The 20,698-nt window shown below is 37.1% G+C and overlaps 1 protein-coding gene across 5 annotated transcripts in view; it reads right to left on the bottom strand.

The window, feature by feature from the left end:
• The window catches only part of LOC115435711 (RNA-binding motif, single-stranded-interacting protein 3), a 238,765-nt gene that overhangs the window by 37,914 nt on the left and 180,153 nt on the right, over positions 1-20,698 (bottom strand). For all 5 annotated transcript variants that reach the window (XM_030158306.1, XM_030158309.1, XM_030158307.1 and 2 more), the window contains exon 7: positions 6,783-6,889. In XM_030158306.1, coding sequence (XP_030014166.1) covers positions 6,783-6,889 — 107 coding nt within the window. The remainder of the gene's footprint in view (positions 1-6,782; positions 6,890-20,698) is intronic.

Raw genomic sequence — 20,698 nt, 5'->3', positions numbered from 1 at the left:
AAAGCAGTGTTTTTGTCAGTACAATACCATAGATACTGATGTAAGAAGTGAAGTGATTTTGGTTATTATCAAGAAAACATGGAAAATGGATAGATATCAGCTCTGAAATTAAACTCTTATGAGCTATTTTTGTTGTTATCATTATATTTGTCCAAAGAAATATACCTTTAGTTGGACCAGGCATTAAAATGAACAAGAAATTGAAGAAAACAAGGGTGGTCTTTGAATTTTTTCCAATCCTTATATTTTATCAGATCTTTTTTTTTTTTTGTGGAACTTCTCTCCAAAGTTATAAAAGAGTATTTTCAATTTACTTCACTCAGAACAGAAAAACTTCACAAGTGTTGAAACTGTCTTTGGAAAAGAGTAGTAATATTTCTCTGCTAATCCCCTTTAGTTGTACCAGGCATTAAAATGAATAAGAAATTGAAGACCCTCCACCACCCCCATATCATATCATGTGTATGTGCAATCACTATGTAAATATCTTTAAACTTTATACTTCAATTTTTATACTTTTAAGAACATTTTTTCTACCTGCCTTTCTTTTGCACTGGTGTGTTGCATATTGCTGCTGTAAACTCATAAATTTCCCCATGGTGGGATTAAAAAAGTCTTATCTCATCTTATCTTAAAACAAGAGGTGGTCTAATATTTTTTTCCACTGTATGTTAAAATGAACGAGACTGTATTTTTCTCATCTGAGCTTTGAAAAACAACATCATCCACTTGACTCCCTCTTGGCACTGTTGGTACAGTCTTGAAGCAATAATAGTGTTTTTAGTCTTCAAATCTATTATTCCCCATCTACATATTCCCTTTATCTCCCCTCTCCTCCCCCTTGCTGCTTACAAGTCATTTGTGCTTGTTCCACATAAGGCTCTGCTTTCCAAATTGGCACATGAGTTAAAAGTGTGCCCTGATGCTGAACTCTGTTGCAATGTTTGGTTTATCCCCCATGATACTTTTTTTTTAGCAGGATTGAGGAGAATATATGTATATATATATATATATATATATATATATATATATATATATAAGTATATACTCCAAAAGCAATACAAGGGAGTGCCAGAAATTGATGACCTATGATGGCAAAAATTAATCATTGCCTGGATTCCCTTTCAAACCTAATCTGAAACAAACAAATGATGTAGTAAAGGTTAAACCTAAATTACACATACACAAAGATTTCTGTTTTCGCCTCGGGCAAAATTTGCATTTGGCGAATGTTCCTTGTTGATCCATCCAAATGTCGGTTTCAACAAGATTTCAGAACTGGAGTTTCTTTTATCTAAAAATATATACTCTAAGGTGCATGGAAAATATTTCTTCGATGGTGCAGATTAGTGACTGATGGGTTAGAGTCTTAAAACTACAAAGCAGGAATAGGACTGAATGCAGACTCGGAGGTTGAACAAAAATCACAAAAAAAGGACAAAAATATTCCCATACCTGAAAGTCTGTTTTTCTACACATATAATCTGGTCTGTTTTAATTTCAATGTGCAATACGATGGCACTGAAGAACATCCTGTCATGATCATCCATATAGGTATCCCACCTGATACTTGACATTTTTAGCTTTTTATCAACATGTTATCAAGTTTTACTCTTCCATTTGAATAGAAAAAATAATAAAGAGGTTTATTTTTGTCACTATACAATCTTTATTATATCATTTGTAACAGCAGCACCAAGTTCAAGCACAATACTAGACTGTTTTCAGATTTTTTTGTGTTTTTTCTTTCAAGTTTTTACTTTTTTGGACCATTTGTCCACTTAAAAACACCTACTCCCACTTTCTGCTTTCAAAGCTCATTTTTCCTTCTTTTAGTTCTTTTTCCTCTGCTTTTGTTTTATGGCTGACATTGTTGTAATAGATCCCAAAAGTCCAAACCATCCAAAAAAAAAAAAAAGTGTTTTTAAACTAGAACCAATTTTTAGCCAGAAGTCCAGCTCTTTTCATCAGACTAGGGTTCAGCGGTTTGGTTTGGAAGTTTCACATCTGAAAATGTGATTTGGATCAAATTGCAAGGTGAGAGAGTTGCACGCAGGTGTAAAACTCAGAAGGCCAGAAAGTCCCAAACTATGAAAAACACAGCTTGCAAAAAGATTCATATCTTGCAAAGAGGAAGGGAGGGTGGCTGTTATAAATACTGGAGTGAACAAAGGAGCTGGAAGCAGGTGGACTGTGGTGCAGGTGGAGTTGGTAACTGAAGGAACAGCTGCACAGAGTGGGAGAAGAGTGACGACTATCAAACTGAACCTGTCATGCAGCCTACGTATGTCTCTAATTATACTGTAATGTGCACTAATAGTAGAGCTTAGTGTTGTAATATACAGAGTACCTTCACCCCTATACAGTTGTGCTCATAAGTTTACATTCCCTGACAGAATGCACATGGGATGGTCTTGGATGTTCCAACATGACAATGACCCAAAACACAAGGCCAAGTCCACCTGTCATTAGCAACAGCAGAAAAAATAGGACCAATGGCCCTGTAGCTTACCGGCCAAATTAAAAGCTTTGGGAAATGTATCCAGATGCCATTTATTATCACCCAGTTATGTGTACTTATTATATTACAGAAATAGCCCATGTTTTGGCCATATTCCAATCAGACCTGTAAAAAATTCAAATTCCAACTTGATATCATTGATACTTACTGGTTTATTGTATCAATCCACTTCCTATCTGTTATAATGGGAAAATGTTTCAAAGTCACAACAAATCCAGAATCAGATCCAGATCCAAATAATTTCCCTAACTTTTGTTGACATCATCATAAAGAAGCTGTATACCAAGTTTGAGGTCAATCAGAACTGTAGTTTCAGAGAAGAAGACGATTGAAATTTTTCCCCATAAGAGCCCATCATAAATTTTCTGTAAGTTCCCGGATCCAGAAGAAGATCCTGATCAGCATGTGGCCATTATGTTTTGGTCATCTCCCCATCAGGGCTGGACTGGAGAAATTTACACTGGATATCATTTATATTTACTGAGTTATTGTATTGATCCACTTCCTATCTCTTATAATGGGGAAATTTTTCAAAGTCGCACCAAATCCAGAATCAGATCTGGATCCAAATAATTTCACTAAATTTTCTTGACATCATTATAAAGAAGCTGTATACCAAGTTTGAAGTCAATCGGAACTGTAGTTTCGGTGAAGACAACGATTGAAATTTTTGTAACAGATGACAGACGACAACGACGATGACGGACACCGCATGACGACAATAGCTCATGGCCTGTTGGCTTGTAAGCTAAAAAGTGTAGGTGTAGGAGTGACCATCTCAGTCTCCTGACCTCAGTATCATTTAGCCACTTTGGGGAGGTCTCAAACATGCAGTTCATGCAAGAAAACCCAAAATCTTAAAGGAACTGAAGGTGTTTTGCCAAGAAGAATGGGCAGCTTTACCATCTGAGAAAAAAAAGAGCCTCATCCACAACTACTACCAAAGACTTGAAACTGTCATTGATGTTAAAGGAGCCAATACAGAGGATTAAGAACTAGGGTATGGAAACTTTAGATCAGGGTCATTTGGATAGTTTCTATATTCAGTATGATTTAAAAAGACACATTTGTTGGATGATAAATGGCTTCACCCAACCACTAGCCACGAGTGAAAGAAAAGTTTTTGTATTATCATTCATATTCTCTGGAAAATGGCCAAAGAATCACAATATTCTGTTAGAGTATGTAAACTTATGAGCACAACTGTACAATATGTCCATCAGTCTGCACAGACCAGGCTTTCATAACTGCATAAACCACAGAGACAGTTTTTTAAGGTTCAACTGGACAAAAACTAGTCCAGTTGAACCTAGAAATATGACCAAGAAGGATGACCTGGACAAACGAGAACTTACACACACTAAAGAGTAGGGGTGGGAATCGAGAACCGGTTCTTTTTGAGAACCAGTTCCCAGTAGCTCGATTCCTTGGAATCATTTGCCTGCCTGCTTAACAATTCTGATATTTATTCTGCCTTTGTTGCGCATGCGTGATGACATCACACACGCTGCATTGTTTTGGTCAGAATGTAGCCAACATGGCGTTGAGGCAGAAACAGTCCAAAATGATGACACCAGGGCCGCTTGTAACACTTGCAAAGCTTCCATTTGTTCAAAAGGGTGAAATTTTGAATTTTTGAAGAATGATTCATTTACAGGAATGTCATGTATTTAATGCGCTACTTAGCAACGCTTGTGAATCTAGCGGCAGAGTGAACACCAGGACGTCATCTGAGCCCGGTTCTGGTGCGGGCAACAAACGTCCTGCCCCCTCAAATAAAAGTTTCTGAAGGTAGGAGAAAGGAAATGAGGTGCACAAAAACGGGAGACATAGAGGAATTAGTAAAGCGTCTTAAGTTTCACTTTCACTGTATGGTGCCCCCCCCCCCCGAATATCATCTGTTATTATTATTTCTGCATACTGTATATGCTATATTTTCTGTGCAGAGATGAAAATATTAAAGACAGTTAATGCAAACAAACCTGTCTGTACTCTTTTATTCCCTCACTCAATGAGAATCGATATCAGAATCGATAAGGAATCGGATCGATAAGCAAAATCAATAATGGAATCGAAATCGTTAAATTCTTATCGACTCCCATCCCTACTAAAGAGTTACCTTTCCTCAGCTATGTCAAAACATGGGGCTCTAAAACCTGTAACAGATCCCAATGAAAGCATCGCTAATTGTTTTATTTTAGTTTCAGACATTTCACCGCTGATGACAAGGTGGTACAAACAGACTCGCTAATTCAAAGAGCCTCTAAAGTAAAGTTAGCATAGAGCTGACTTCATGCTCTCATAAATAAAAACTAACCTGCAATCTGTGCCTGATCCACACACACACACACACACACACACACACACACACACACACACACACACACACACACACACACACACACACTGTGGATTTGTCATCCTGTAATTGTTGTGGTGGCTCAGTTTCAGCTTCTCCATTTCATTTCACTTTACCACTCTGCTCTGTCTCAACCTCAATGTAATATGAATGTTGGGAAATTGTTAAAAAGTGCACTCATTGTGTGGGTGGCAACATTATTATTCACTTTCCCTTGTTCTGTAAATTAAAGCTTTGGTATCGACACCAGCAACTTCTGAACTCTACATTGTGCAACAGTCAATCTGCTTTCAATCTGCTGTACAAGGTTTCATTTCGTTTGGAGATGACAGACTGGAGGTGGGAGTTTCAACAAAAGAAAAACAACTTGGCATTGGGGTCTTGCAGAAACCTTATATTTTAAATCTAACAACCTTTATATTTGCCAGCTTTCATACTGTCAGCAGCATCTCTGATTTGGCCTACAATGTGCTATTGGAAATGAAAACTGATAATGACCCCGCAGGGGGCCCTGTCAAGCCTTTAAAACTCTGTTATAAAATGTAAAAAAGGACCTGATGTCAGAGGAAACATCAGCCAGATTTTTAAAGTATATGAAAAGAATGACTCTTTTGGCCCTCTGTAATGTTCCCTGTAGTGCGGCAGCGGACGTGAACTATGAGGCTACAGTAAAGTCAACCAGAGTACAACTGCACTTAATATAGGCAATTTTGATCCAGTTATTATCATTCTTTTCTGACACACCTGAATAGGAAAAGGTTCAATAGGTTTTGTGGATCTACCAAATTGTAGTCATTAAAGGCTTTTAAGTTTTCAGGTTTTGTTAACTTCATTCTTTTCCGCTCTATATGTAGAAAAAGATGTTAACTATTGTTTGGGCGTTTTCATACAGCGTACTTGAGTATGTATCCGAGTACGCTGGACCCTCGAGTCTGCTTAATTTTATCCATGTGAATGCAACCGTTCTGTGCTCGAGCTGAGAAGGTAGTCCTGGGTCCGTACTGCCGGTTTTCCAGCACAGTACGTTGTTGTGTGAATGCGATCTGTGCCCGAGTCCCGAGGTGACCTAATCACCACTCTGACAACGGAAGTGGGTTAATTACCATGAGACCATAGACAGCGTTCCTGTTGTCTCCTGAAAAAGCCTTGGATCCTCGGCGCATGGGCTCATCTTATCGACCAAACCACTCAGTGATATATCAGGGACAACGTAGGTCACTCTTCTTCTCTTTGCCTCAAACAAGCTAACAGATAGGTAAGGGTTTGTCTTCTTCTGATTTCCATGTTTGTAGGATAGCAACAGAATTCCCTCCACACCAACTCCTACTGTTTGGGCTCTGTAACACCCATTCGTACTCAGGCCACGGTACAGGTGCATGAACACAACATCTGTGGGACAAACTGGAGTACGCTGTGTGAAAACACCCTTTGTCTCTCAGAGGTTGGACAATAAAAGCACTTTGGATAGCATTAGAAAACATTTGTGTATTGAACAAACCCATGTTTCCTAACCCTAACTAACCTTAATATGATGTAATATGCAGATAAAGTTGTGCAGATCACTGTTTTTTCTTTTTACCAATTGTGCTAGTAAACAGTAAACAACATTATTATATTGACACAAAATGAAATGTGGGTGGCAGTATGTTTTGAACAACTTTACAGTAATTGCAACCACAATTTAGTTAAACAGTCTACGGGTATAACCTCTATGAGACAGTGTTGATTGTCACTGTGGGATAAAACCATTGTGAGGAAACATTTTTGCTGAGAGCTGTTGTGTTTTTTTGTTAGACATTAGAGGTTGAGAGAGACAGTTCAAGTGTTTCTGCTGATGGATATGGGTGGTTATGATTTATGTATTTGACTTTTTTGATGATTAAATACACTCATAAGCCTCACCTCTCCTTCTCTTGTCCATGGTCGGCCATTCTGGGGATATTTGACCTGGGTCTGCCTCTTCTTCTGGCCTCCGTCAGCAAACTTGCACAGCAGTGGCTCTGCAGGGGCTGCAGAGTGAGTCAGAGGAAAAGAGAGAACGAGAGAACGAGAGGAGACAAGAAGGACAAACACGCTGAGATGGTTTAATCATTCTAATGGCAGGAAAAAGTGAAATTTCATGCATTAGGTTAAGAGTTGTATCTTCAGATAAGACTTAAAGGCAGCGTGTTTTGCTGTGGCTTAAGCAAAAACATAGAATAAATCAATTGGAAACAACAAGAGCTCTTCCATTTATCTCTTCCAGCCCTAATCCAAACATCTAAACAAAAGCAGTTATCGCACCATCTCTACAACTTCTACAACCATGCCTTGACAAAAACACAGCCTTGACATGAAAACAAAGCCATGGGCTAATCATCAAAGCATGGTGAGTCTGAAAAGCAAACAGGCATACTTAATACACTAAATAACTCTACGCAGCTCGACCTCAGGCGATACACTGTGATTGTGATTGCTCCAAAGACAACATGGTCCTTTTCTGGACCTGAGAAAGAAGAAAGCCTTGATTACAAATTGGATTAGCTGAGTGTGACCTCCCATACAAAAGTTCACCAAACTCTAGCTTAAACCTGATAGGCTGCAATCTCAAACCCCACAGGCTTCTAAAAAAGGCAGGAAGCAGCTGAACTGTGGCAGGATTATCCTCAAGAAAAAGAAAAAAAAAACAAAAAAAAAAACACTCTGTTCTGTATTGATTTAGTTTATTATAAAAGCACATCTTTAGAATTCATTAGAAAGCAAGAGAGTGTGAATAATGTTTTTCATTTCTGGCAAAAAGCTTCAACATAAGAGTGACTCTACACAATAAAAAACTTTGATCCTAACACTAACCAGGACATTCAGATTAGATGTTTGATGTAGTCTGACAGTCGACTGCCTTTTTTCCATATTTCCTCTGTATAAACAGTCGCGGAAAAAAATATTACACCACCCCTTGTTTTCTTCAATTGCTTGTTCATTTTAACATCTGGTACAACTAAAGGTACATTTGTTTGGACAAATATAATGATAACAATAAAAATTTCAGAGCTGATATCTATCCATTTTCCATATTCAAGCAGAATTACATATTCAGGTAGAAGTAGAAGTACTGTGTCTTTACTCTGGTAAAAGTATGAATGTACAAGTTTGATAGAAAATGGGACAAATGGATTGGATTTATAAACAGACATCAGTGATGAAATGGTCATGTGATTCCCTTATTTTCCTTTAATTGTATTATTTATGGATATCTTTTGTTGAATACTGTAACCTTCAACTGGGCTAGCTGTATTGTTTATTGTATTTTATGTCCATGAACATGTGAAAAAAATAAATAAATAAATGTACAGCTTCTAAAATGTACTAGAAGTATAAAATTTGCTGTAGAGTCTCTAAACATGACAGATTGTTTGTGTCAGTTTTGTCCTGTTAAATCTTTTATCTCATTCTCATCTGGTTCATTATGTTGTATGCGACATGTATTGATGGAAACACTGATGTGTTATTGTCCCGTACATTTAGAATGAAATCAGTCTCTTTGTTAGGATGGCATACAACAAAAGCAACCAATAATTCCACTTAAATGCATTAAAACTAGTACAGACATTCCTGTTAATGTACAGAGAATAAAAGTAAAATATTATCTTGTGAGGGAGCTGTAGTGACCCCCCTCACTAACCAGGTGTATCCCATCCACCTCACACCCATTTAGTTTAATCATTTAGTATTTGTATTTGCACCTACACTGAACAAAAATATAAATGCCCCACTTTTGTTTTTGCTCCCATTTTTCATGAGCTGAACTCAAAGATCTAAAACTTTTTCTATGTACACAAAAGGCCTATTTCTCTCAAATATTGTTCATAAATTTGTCTAAATCTGTGTTGGTGAGCACTTCTCCTTTGTCCTTTGCTGAGATAATCCATCCACCTCACAGGTGTGGCATATCAAGATGCTGATTAGACAGCAGGATTATTGCACAGGTGTGCCTTAGGCTGGCCACAATAAAAGGCCACTCTAAAATGTGCACTTTTACTGTATTGGGTGGTCCAGGGGGGTCAGAAAACCAGTCAGTATTTGGTGTGACCACCATTTTCCTCGCACAGTCTTCTTCATGAATTCTCTGAAACAGCTTTGGAGATGGCTTATGGCAGAGAAATGAACATTCAATTCACAGGCAAAAGCTCTGGTGGAGATTCCTGAAGTCAGCATGCCAATTGCATATTCCCTCAAAACTTGTGACATCTGTGGTATTGTGCTGTGTGATAAAACTGCACATTTTGGGGTGGCCTTTTATTGTGGCCAGCCTAAGGCACACCTGTGCAAAAATCATGCTGTCTAATCAGCATCTTGATATGCCACACCTGCGAGGTGGATGGATTATCTCAGTAAAGAAGAAGTGCTCACTAACACAAATTTAGACAGATTTGTGAACAATATTTGAGAGAAATAAACCTTGTGTGTACACAAAAAGTTTTAGATCTCTGAGTTCAGCTCATGAAAAATGGGAGCAAAAACAAAAGTGGTGCGTTTATATTTTTGTTCAGTGTATTTAGTTATTCAATATTGGTATTTAATCCTTTAATTTATTGATGACCACTTTTTGTGTTGACATCTAAGATGGTACCTATTTAGTTTGTCTTCACTTAAAGTTGGCTCATTTTGTTTTCTCTCTCTCCTTTTGAGGTCAGCGGGTGGGGCACTCACATGGAAGCATGCCCATGTGAGTGCAAGCAGGTGTAAAAGATCTGCCTGATCAGTCCAGATCATTCAGCCACCGGAGTCTCACCAGGTGCAGACGATCGGCCTGATCAGGCCAGACCATGGAGCCCAAAGGGAGGGGAGGTGTAGCAGGGAAGGAAAGGATTAAAGTTATCACAAGGGGTACATTTTTTTTTAGAGATAATACATTAATTTAAATACTAAGGTTGATATTTAGGTTTGTGTTTGTAGATGGGGTTAAGTGGGATGGATGTTTGTTTCAGGCTTGAAAACTAGTCTGTACTGGATTCACCTGTGGATGAGAGGGTGGTGGAGTGGGCCAGGCCTATTTAAAGGGGGTCTACAGACTTGTAAATGTTCTTCATTTTTTTTTTCTCCCTGATGCCTGTGAAGGGGGAAGATGCAGCTGGTTTGTTGTATTTTTGTTGGTGCATAAAAGAATAAATGTTCAGTATTTTTCCAACTCCTAATGGCTTTTGTTTGACTCGGGTGCTGTGGCTTCCCTGGCTAAAGTAAGAAGACCAACAAATCTTGCATATCTAAACTAGAAAGCACTTGGAGAGCGCAGACCTCCGCCAAGGCAGATCAGTCCCACCCCTACCCCCCAAACACCATCAAAATTTAATCATTTGTTCCTTGTGCCAGTATCAACATTTCCTGAAACTTTCATCAAAATCCTTCCATAACTTTTTGAGTTATCTTGCTAAAAGGCAAACAAACAAACAAACCCCGATGAAAACATAACCTCCTTGGCGGAGGTAAAAAATAACTACACAACTAAAAAAAATGACAAATTATTTCAGCTTCCTACCTCCTGAAAACAGAACGAAAGAAAAGTAAATGAAGTTCAAATCTTTATTCTCTCTTATTTCTAACCTGTAACTAAGAAAAAATATAGTATCTCATAACATCATAATAGCAGTACATTGGAATACAAAAGCATAGAAATGCATCTGAGTTAAACAAATAACAAACCACCTGTAAATACAGCGTGTTAGAGTGCGGTCACACTAACAAATATTCTGTTCATGCTCTGGATAAGTTTTCTAAAGATGCTACTTGACCCTGAAATTGACTAAGCCACCTGCTTTTATGAATTGCCTCTCATTTGTTACTTTTATACATCCAAGGCACAATTGAGTCAGTGACTGCATCATAAAGGAGGTTATTAGCTGGCACTCTTGTCCTATTTAACTGGCAATGATTTCAAACAGAAAAAGTCAAGTTGTAGAGTCTAGTGTGTGTGTGTGTGTGTGTGTGTGTGTGTGTGTGTGTGTGTGTGTGTGAGTGAGTGGTTTAGTACTAAAGAAGTTCTTAGTTGACACATACAATGCAACAAAGTGATATCATCTTGCTAGCAATGATCCAGACACTATGAATGGTGAATGAACTATGCAATTACCTTGACTACTTCAAGGAAAATGTTTCTTCATCTCAGTAAACTTAAAAAAAAAAAAAAGGGAAGAGGTGCTCTCAGCGGAAACAAATACCCTGAGCTCAAGGCTGAGACTAGAGTTATTTGGAACGCCCAGGGCTTGAAAGGGTACTCCAAAGTGAAGTGGACGAAGAATCACAGTGCTGTGTGATTACACTGCATTTACAGAACAAGTACTTTGTCATTATACTATTTCAACTTAATTTCTATCTGAATGACAGACACACGGCTGGACCTCTGTTATCATCTCCCTTCTCTGTTATTCATCTGTCTCAATCAGTCTCTCTCTCTTTATCCACAATAAAGCGTGCATTCACGTACATCTGGTAAACAGTCGTGTGTATGTGTACCTATGTCCTTTGTGTAGCATGAATGTCATCCTGCAAGAATGCAAAATAGACTATGTGAAGTTTTCCTATGAAACCAACGGAAAAACTCAGAAAGAATGGGGGAAAAAATGGCCAAGATTTACATCATCGGTAATGGATGTCCTAAGCTGTGCTGTGTGTTGGCTGTTGTTTCAAGGAAAAACAGGATAAAATCATGCAAGATACTCTTTTGAGGGAAGAGATATGGATTCCTTCAGCTGAGTTTGTTACAGTCGGTAAAAGCTAAAGCTGTTGATAAAAAGATTAGTATTGTCTCTTAAAAATATGTGTTCTCTCTGTAATGGACTTTTAACTCTGTGATGCATGAATTATGAGAAATTTAATTGAGATTTTTTTTTTTTCCTGAGTGTTTTAATTCCTCTTTAGGCATGAAAAAAAAAAAAAGCGATTGAAATTGTTTTTTATGGACCTATTTTTCATGGAGTTGCAAAAATGTTCACTCAGCTGGACACCATGTGTTTAATTTTTGAAGCAAAGAAATATGTATTTACTGATACACTGTGTGAAAACTATGAAATCATTTTTAAAATATTGTTAATACGATGTTTTGTCACATTTTAACAAACTCTAAAACTAGTTATTACTCACTTTATGGAGATTATATGCAAAAAAAACAAAACAAAAAAACGTAATGTTCCTGACAGTCTAACAACAATAACAAGTACCTGATTTACACTCAAACATATTACTGCACATCAGGTTTATCAACAGCAAAGTTACAGTAATGGTATGAATTGCAGTGTATGGGATGATGCTTAAGTGTCCACCGTGTTGGCTGATATGGAACTAAAATAATAAAATCCTTGAAAATACAATAAGAGAACAGCTGTAGAATAGCTGTCCACTGTAGTGACCACTATGGATGAAAGGGTTAATCATATGAAGGACATGTGATTCTTAATTATCAGTCTACACATTTAAGAATAACATGGGGGAGATACATATGGACAAAGAAAGGTGTGTGTTGGCATCATAAACAAGTGGTGGCAGGCACAACAAACCCCGCCCCTCGCACGTATCGTAGCTTATTTTGGCATCGGTCCAGCTGATGCCATGTTTGAAGTAAATTGAAACAAAATGGATGTTTTTACAGACATTTGAAATTTCACCCATTATAAGTAAATGGGAGAAAAAAAAATATTTAAAAATTCATAAAAAATGTAACTTTGAGCTACTTTTCCCAAAATGTAATGAAATCTTTTCTGGATCACTGGCAGTCAATAAACCCAATTTGGTATGAATTCAACAAATAGTTTTGCTGCTACAGACGTGTGAAATTTTGCCCATAAAAAGTAAATGGGGGAAAAAAACAAGATAAAAAAAAAATCGTAAAAAATTTGAACTTTGACCTACTTTCCCTAAAATTTAATCCGATCTATTCTGGGACACTGGCAATCTATAAACCCAATTTTGTTAAGAATTCAACCAATAGTTTTGCTGCTAAAGTGTTAATAATTAAAAGAAACAAAGAAAGAAACAAATAAATTGAACCAAAAACAAAACCCCTTGCCTCTCCTTTGGGGTGTGGAGTAATTATACTATTTTACAAGAGAAAACAGAAAGGTGAAATACTATCGGTTCTGGTTGTGTTTTATAGGACATTAAAAATGTATTTACACAAATGATGCCTGTAAATTTAATTCCATTGTAATTTTACAAGTCAAGAAAGTCATGTTTTTTTTGCTAAACTGTTAAAACACAGTACATATATAGAAAGACTACACATTTGAACATTGTATATTTGACGTAAAGGCAACTTTCTTTTTCCAACATTCCATTCTGATCGGTCTGAAGACATCTTTGCAACTTCATAATGACTAAACCTGTAATAATTTCCACCTTTTGAAATATTTTTTCACATTGTTCTTGAAGAATAAGGTGAAATACAAAGAGGTGATAGTTGCTCTGGTGTTGATGTACATCACATAAGAGCCATCTCTAGGTAACTGGATAATACTTTACTACTTTTACAACTGTGACTTTCTTGCTTTGTGGAATTATATTTTATACAGACAAACAACATATGTGGAACTGATTGTAGTGGGCATTTTAAATGGGATCAGTGGGGTTACCATTGACTGTCATGAATGCTTTTCCAAAAATAAAGTCCCATGTGACCACAGCACAAAGAGGGAATTCCTTCATTGCTCTATTTTTAACCCTTTGGGGTCTGTGCCTGTTTTGGCCATTTTTGAGCACTTTTGATTTTGCCTTTACATACTATATAAAGAAATGTTTACTATACCCATGTTTGGTATCTTTTTTTTCAGCACAACTTCATCTATTTCATCTGCTTATTATTTTTTCACTTTAACCTACTATATCAACATAAAAGGCCAAAAGACACACAAAAAATATAAAATTGTATTTGAAAAATATATATAATTTATTGCATAATTAACACAAAGATGCTTAACGAACCTTTTCAAAGACTTTAAAAGTGAATATCGGTTCCAAATATTACGTATATAAGATTAGAATTGTAATAAATTAAAACTATTCTCAAATATTTGACATAAAAGCATATCTTTACATAGGCGTTTTCTCCAGTTTTCTCACCCCCAGTCATCCCAGTTTCCACATCCGGTTCAGGTGGGGGTCATTCTCACCCTTACCGTAATACTAATGTAGTCTGTGGATTAGAATCCACAGATTGGGCCAGTTTTTTCCATTTTGAAAAAGGACAAAAAATGACAAAGATATGGTCAGAAATATAACACCCCCCCCCCATTTTTATACTTTTACTCACGTTTGTTTGCTCTGGTTTCAAACCATCATATCTCCAGTTGTATTTGCTCTATCAACATCAACTAAAAAGTGGGAGAGTGTTTCCAGTCCACACTTTCACATGCAGTTGTCCCCAGCGGTCTATGTGACCGACTTCTGACGCTATGACTTTTTGAAAATGTTCTGTGATTCAGTCACGGGGCCGTGTCTGTGGAACCCTAAGGCAGTGTTTTTCAACCTTGGGGTCACGACTCCATGTGGGGTCACCTGGAATTCAAATGGGGTCACCGGAAATTTCTAGTAATTGATCGAAAATTTAAAAGAAAAATAATACCAATAAAAAATATCTAGTGAGTTGAGAGAGACAATCCTAATCCATAAAAGACATGACAAACTGTGAAGCTGAAACTGAAGCACTGTCTAAATAAATTCTAAATTTTATTTATAGAGCACTTTTCACAGACAGAGTCACAAAGTGCTTTATCAATTCAAATCAGAATCAAATTAAGTTTACAGAGACCCAACAGAATCCTTCAGGGGCAAACACTTGTGATTGGTGACAGTGGCGAGGAAAAACTTCCCTTTAACGGGCAGAAACCTCGAGCAGACCCAGACTCCTGAAGGATGGCTGTCTGCCTTGACCAGTTGGGGTTAAAGAGAGAGAGAGAGAGTAAAGGAGGAGAAAAGAGAGAGCGATAGAGATATAGAGAGACTGGGGGGGGGATGACACATGGAGTACGTTATGATGAATACATAGAGTGTAATCAGTCTGTGGTGGTCCTGGGTCAGGTGGGAGACTAAAAAGCCTTTTTGAACAGGAGGGTTTTAAGGTGTTTCTTAAAGCTCTCTACAGAGTCCATGGACCGTAGGTGTAGAGGCAGGTCATTCCATAGACGTGGTGCCACAGCTTTAAAAGACCTGTCACCGCGTGTGCTAAAACAGGTCCGTGGAACCATCAGCAGGTACTGTCCTGAAGACCTCAAGCTACGAGTCGAGCTGTAGGGCTGGATCAGGGAAGCAATGTATGCAGGGGCCTGGCCATGTAGGGCCCGGAAAGTTAGCACAAGAATTTTGAAATGAAGACGATATAGAACAGGGAGCCAGTGGAGAGATTTAAGGATGGGAGTGATGTGGGTTCTCCTGTTTGTGCGGGTCAGGAGCCTGGCAGCAGAGTTCTGGACAAACTGTAGACAGGCCAGCTCCTTCTTGTTTAAGCATGTAAACAGGCTGTTGCAGTAGTCTAAGCGAGAAGATACGAAAGCGTGAACGATCATCTCGAGCTCATTTGTGGACACCATAGATCTGAGTTTGGAGATGTTGCGTAGGTGGAAGAAACAGTTTTTGACTAGGTGTTTGGAGTAGAATTCTAAAGACATGTCCTGGTCAAAGATGACACCCAGATTCCTCAGTTTTGTCTTTACCGAGGAACTCAGGTCTCCAAGGTGATGTTTGATCCCTGGGATTGCACTATCCGGGGCAATGATGAGGGTCTGTGTTTTGCTGGAGTTAAGCTGGAGGCTGTTATCATTTAGCCACTGCTTCAGCTCTGACAAGCAGTTGATTAAGGAACTCAGTTTGTGGGGCTCAGAGGAGTTAAAGGAGCAGTATATCTGGATGTCATCCGTACACTGTGGTACTGTTTATCTTTCAAATGTTCATTGTGGTCAGTTTCAGATGCTGCAGCTCTTTCATAATTCATAGTTTGAGTTAATGTTTGTTCAGTATTAATTGTCAGCCTTGTAAATCCAAGCTGGACTGACTGTACATATCCTGACCAAGGAAACGTCCATAATAATATACATTATATAGACTAAATGCCCTCTAAAATAAACATTTATTTGAGTATAGCAAACATTTACATGATCAAAAACAAATAAATTTTAGCAAAAAAAAAAAAAATCTCCATTTTGAATATCTGGGGTCGCCAAAAACTTGTGATGTTAAAATGGGGTCACGAGCCAAAAAAGGTTGGGAACCAGTGCCCTAAGGGTTAATAAAAGAACACACATGATCCATATATAAGGGCTGCATCAGTGGTCTGTTACTGGTTTGTTTTATTTGTTTGGCAGAAATAAAAGCTTCATATTGACAGCTGACGGTGTGTTATAAAGTGTACCCATAGACTGTACCACACAAAGACAGCAGAAACTGTTTATCCTGCATATGCATGAATGTGAAAATGATACCGCTTTGATATTCACTTGAAGCTAGTATTTTTATTTATCAGGCAAATCACACAGACAGCAGATTTGCATGTTAAAAATGTCAGGTTATTTTAGATAGAAATTAGTGATGCAAAACAGCAAAAACAAAAAAAAAATCCCAGAAGGAAAGAGAGAAATAATTCCCTTGATGTGATTGATGGATGCTAAAGGAAGACAAGCTAAACTCAAGAAATCCTAATGCATGTTTGTCCCTCATTTTAATATCCTGCGTGTACTCGACAAAAAAGTAAAGGATATTTCTTAAACGCAGCTGCACCTGTTAAAAATGACAGACACAACAACCAGAGGGACACTGAGTGGTAAACAACACTCCATTGTGTTTGATCCCCATTAACAGCTTTAATTAAAATTCACTTATTAAATTCCCTTACATGACCTTACTGCTTTAAGTTGTTTTTACACCTAAGCTCTTGAAGTTGTTTCTGACAAACTCCTGCTCAGTGTTATGGGCCAGAGTTTACATCCACAAACACACTTACACACACCAATTATTTGGCTGTGCCTGTGCATTTCTAGATTTAACTTGTTAATAGAGCTGAAATTTTGGCAGATAATTATGAGAGACAGATCTTTTTCTTTCTTTCTTTCTTTCTTTCTTTTTTCTGCTCAATGATGCCACATTCCTCATGTTTAATCCCATTAATTTTCAAATCAGACATGCCAGATTAATACTGTTACTGCATTTTCCATTTCTGTCTAAGAAGCAAATAAAATACACTGGAGATAAAAAAAAAAAAAATGTTTTAGCGTACGTTTGTGACAGCGAACTAGCTGAAACAAAGGAATGCGAGAAATTAAATCAAGCAATTGAAATGTGTTGGTTTATCTCATTATGTTGGCTGTTCTGAATGGGTGTTGGTAAATGTGTTCCTGTTATAATATGAGTGAGTGGAGAAAAAGTTGTTGCTACTGTTGATTTTCACCTTCAGAGGAAGAGGATATCTTTCATTCCTGGCATAATTAGTCAATATTGCAAAATTAGTATTGCAAGCCAGCGTTTTAGTGGAGCACAAATGGTGAAAGGATTGCCACTGGCTATTAATTAATCAGCATGGGCTAATGTGCAAAAAGTTAAAAGGATACATTACCAAAATTAGACATTCAACAAAGGCATTTTGCCAAGTGAGTTGTTTCATTATAAAAACAATTAATACATTTAACAGAGATGTCATTTGTTGCATTTTTCAAAGAGCTGTTTTGTATTTTAACTCCACAAAGCAATAATATTATAAACATCCAGAAATAACCTTCATTTACAGGCCACTTTAGCGCAGAAGGATACCACAGCAATGTCATTTTAATTGAAGGAATACATAAAATCCTGATATTCGCATTCAAGCCTGTGGTGACAAATTTACAATATCAGACGTTTCACTAAAGCGGAAAAAAGAAATAGCTGCACTGCTCTACAATTAGTTTTGTATATGCTCACAACTGAAATGACAAGCTGTAAATATTGACGATGTTGACATTATTTAATTTTATTTATCCCTGAGAGGGGAACTTACACAGAACTGGCACACAGCCCCAGAGAGACAAGATGATGTGTAGAAAGAGCTCCTAAAATCGATGCATCAAATTAATTATTCTCTTACATTATGACAATCTGTTGTATTTCACAAGAGGGCTTTAAAAGTAAGAAGGACATTTTTAATTGTCAGTTTGACCCGTGTTTCTCTTCCTCCTGTGACCCTATAACACAAAGTGATGAATTCATGATGAATTTGGGCACAGATGTGTCTGCGCAGTGCATCACTTTTGGGCAAAGTTAATTAACGTTGGGATATTCACAGATAGCTGTAAAATTAAGTCCACAAGACATGGATGTGAAGAAAATGCAATGAGAAGAGTCTACTGAACACATAAATCAGACTTTTTTTGGCCCTGGCACAGCAATATTACCCTTCTTACCCTGGGCAGAGTTTCTTTTGTCAGTGTCCCAGCAGTGTAAACTACTGCACTGTGCAGAAAATTGTTCAGTCCTCATAGAAAATTAATGGAGGTAGTAGAATTGGCCGCTTAGAGAATAGCATTTGGTAGAGCTTCACCATAACAGGACACACACGCTGCATGCTGAAAAGATAAAAAGTTGCCAGCCAATGCCTTTCTAAAGTTTCAGAATCTGATCGTAACAGTGGTTCATTATTCCTATTTATGCTTTTTATTATACAAGTGGACAAATATATTCCTTTATTGGGTAAAGAAGATTTGGTATCTCAGGTTACTTCAGCTGAAATGTGTTTCTGAACCTTGTGTTAACCACAAAACCCAGATATGGAACACAGTAGTTTTGTATTACCCCACCCCCCCGAAGGGGAGGCAAGGGATATTGTTTTTGGTTCAGTTTGTTTGTTTGTGAACACTCTAGCAGCAAAACTATTGGTTGAATTCATACCAAATTAGGTTTATAGATTGCCAGTGACCCAGAATAGATCTGATTACATTTTGGGAAAAGTAGGTCAAAGTTACATTTTTTTAAATACATTTTCTAAATCTTTTTTTAATTTTTCCATTTACTTGTAATGGACAAAATTTCAAATGTCTGTTACAGCAAAACTATTGGGTGAATTCATACCAAATGGGGTTTATAGATTACCAGTGACCTAGAATAGACGTCATTACATTTTGGAAAAAGTAGGTCAAAGTTTCCAATTTTTTATTAATCTATTTATTTTTCCCCATTTACTTATAATGGGCAAAATTTCATGTCTGTAGCAGCAAAATTATTGGTTGAATTCATACCAAATTGACTCCATATATTGCCAGTGGCCCAGAATGGATCTCATTATATTTTGGGAAAAGTAGGTCAAAGTACAAATTTTTAATAAATTTTTTAAATCTTCCCATTTACTTAAAATAGATAAAATATCTGTGAGCAATGGGGTTTGTTGTGCCTGGCACCACCTGTTTTATTTTTTTTTTCATATATAGTAATAATTCTAGCAATAACACTGCATGTAAATGTATAGATGTTTGCACAAAACCAGGAGTTCCCTTTTTTTTTTTTTTTTTTTTTTTTTTAGTAGATTTACGATATGAGATTTTCTTTTTTTTTTTTTTTGTTTTACCGTTCCTATTTGACTAAAACTATTGTTACAGGCTCAAGCTGTTCTCTAGGTGGGTTCCATCATGTGTGATGTGTACCGACTTGGCAGTGGGGTCGGGGGTTATAGTTCATTTGATGTGCTATGATGCCAGTGCTTAGAGCTGATGCACATGTCAGTTACAGTGCAAGTAAACAGGTGTGTTATTACAGCAGCAGCACAGACGTATGTATATGCAGCTGCTTCTGAAGAAGGAAATAAAAGCCCCCATTATTCAACATTACCACGGTCTCCCCCTGCCTCTACCAGTGCAGAATAGACCTAGACAGCCACTCTGTCACCAAAGAGCTGTGCTAAATTGCAGATATTTAGTATTAACCCATAAAGACCCAGTGCTACTTTTGTGTCAGTTCCCGACTGAATTTTTCTCTATATTTAATCTTTTTTTAAGTGATTTATCACCATTTTTCATGCTATCATCCTCTGTATTTTGCATTTTTCAGTGTAAATCATGAATTTTCTTATATTTAATTCACTCGTCCTGTAGCTCTTCATTAAAGCTCAGAGTTAATTCAAAGTTTATTATATCAGAAACAGAAAAAAACTGAAGAAAAATGTGAGTTCTTCTGCAAAATATATCATTAACTGAACATAAAAACAAGTGTCTCCATCCACTGTCATTGATCCAACTCCATGAGTTTTACTGGTGAATTAATGTTGAAGATGACGGTGTTTCCACGTTCACTACAGAGCCTCTGAACGTCCAAATGGGTCATATCTGATGACCATGAAAAGATGACAAACTGTATTTTACACCAATTATTTACATGGATTGATAGGATTAATGGATCAACAGGTGTTAAACAGTTTAAGTCAGTAGATGGTTTTGATCGACGGTGGATGTTTGGGTCTTTATGGGTTAAAATCAGAGGTTTCAAACCAATCACCTACCATCCGACACTGCTCCGACCTCAACACCTTCAAATCCCTTTTAAAAACTCATTTATTTAAGGTTGCTTTTAATGTTTAATCGTTTTATATTCATATACCTGCCTTTTGCACCTGCTTTTTATCTGTTTTTAACATGTTTGGTTTCTGTTTTTATCTGCTTTATGTAAAGCATCCTTGAATACCTAGAAAAGCGCTATACGAATAAAATGTATTATTATTATTATTATTATTATTATTATTATTATTATTATTATTATTATTATTACTCTAAGGATCTGACACTATGCATTTTGGCAGATTTTGGAAGCTACTGTTGAACTAGTTAGATAACAGCTCAGAGAAA

The sequence above is a fragment of the Sphaeramia orbicularis genome, chromosome 16, assembly GCF_902148855.1.
Source record: "Sphaeramia orbicularis chromosome 16, fSphaOr1.1, whole genome shotgun sequence".
Lineage (NCBI taxonomy): Eukaryota > Metazoa > Chordata > Actinopteri > Kurtiformes > Apogonidae > Sphaeramia > Sphaeramia orbicularis.
The sequence above is the reverse complement of the archived record's forward strand: the minus strand, read 5'-3'. Positions and strand labels throughout refer to the sequence as shown.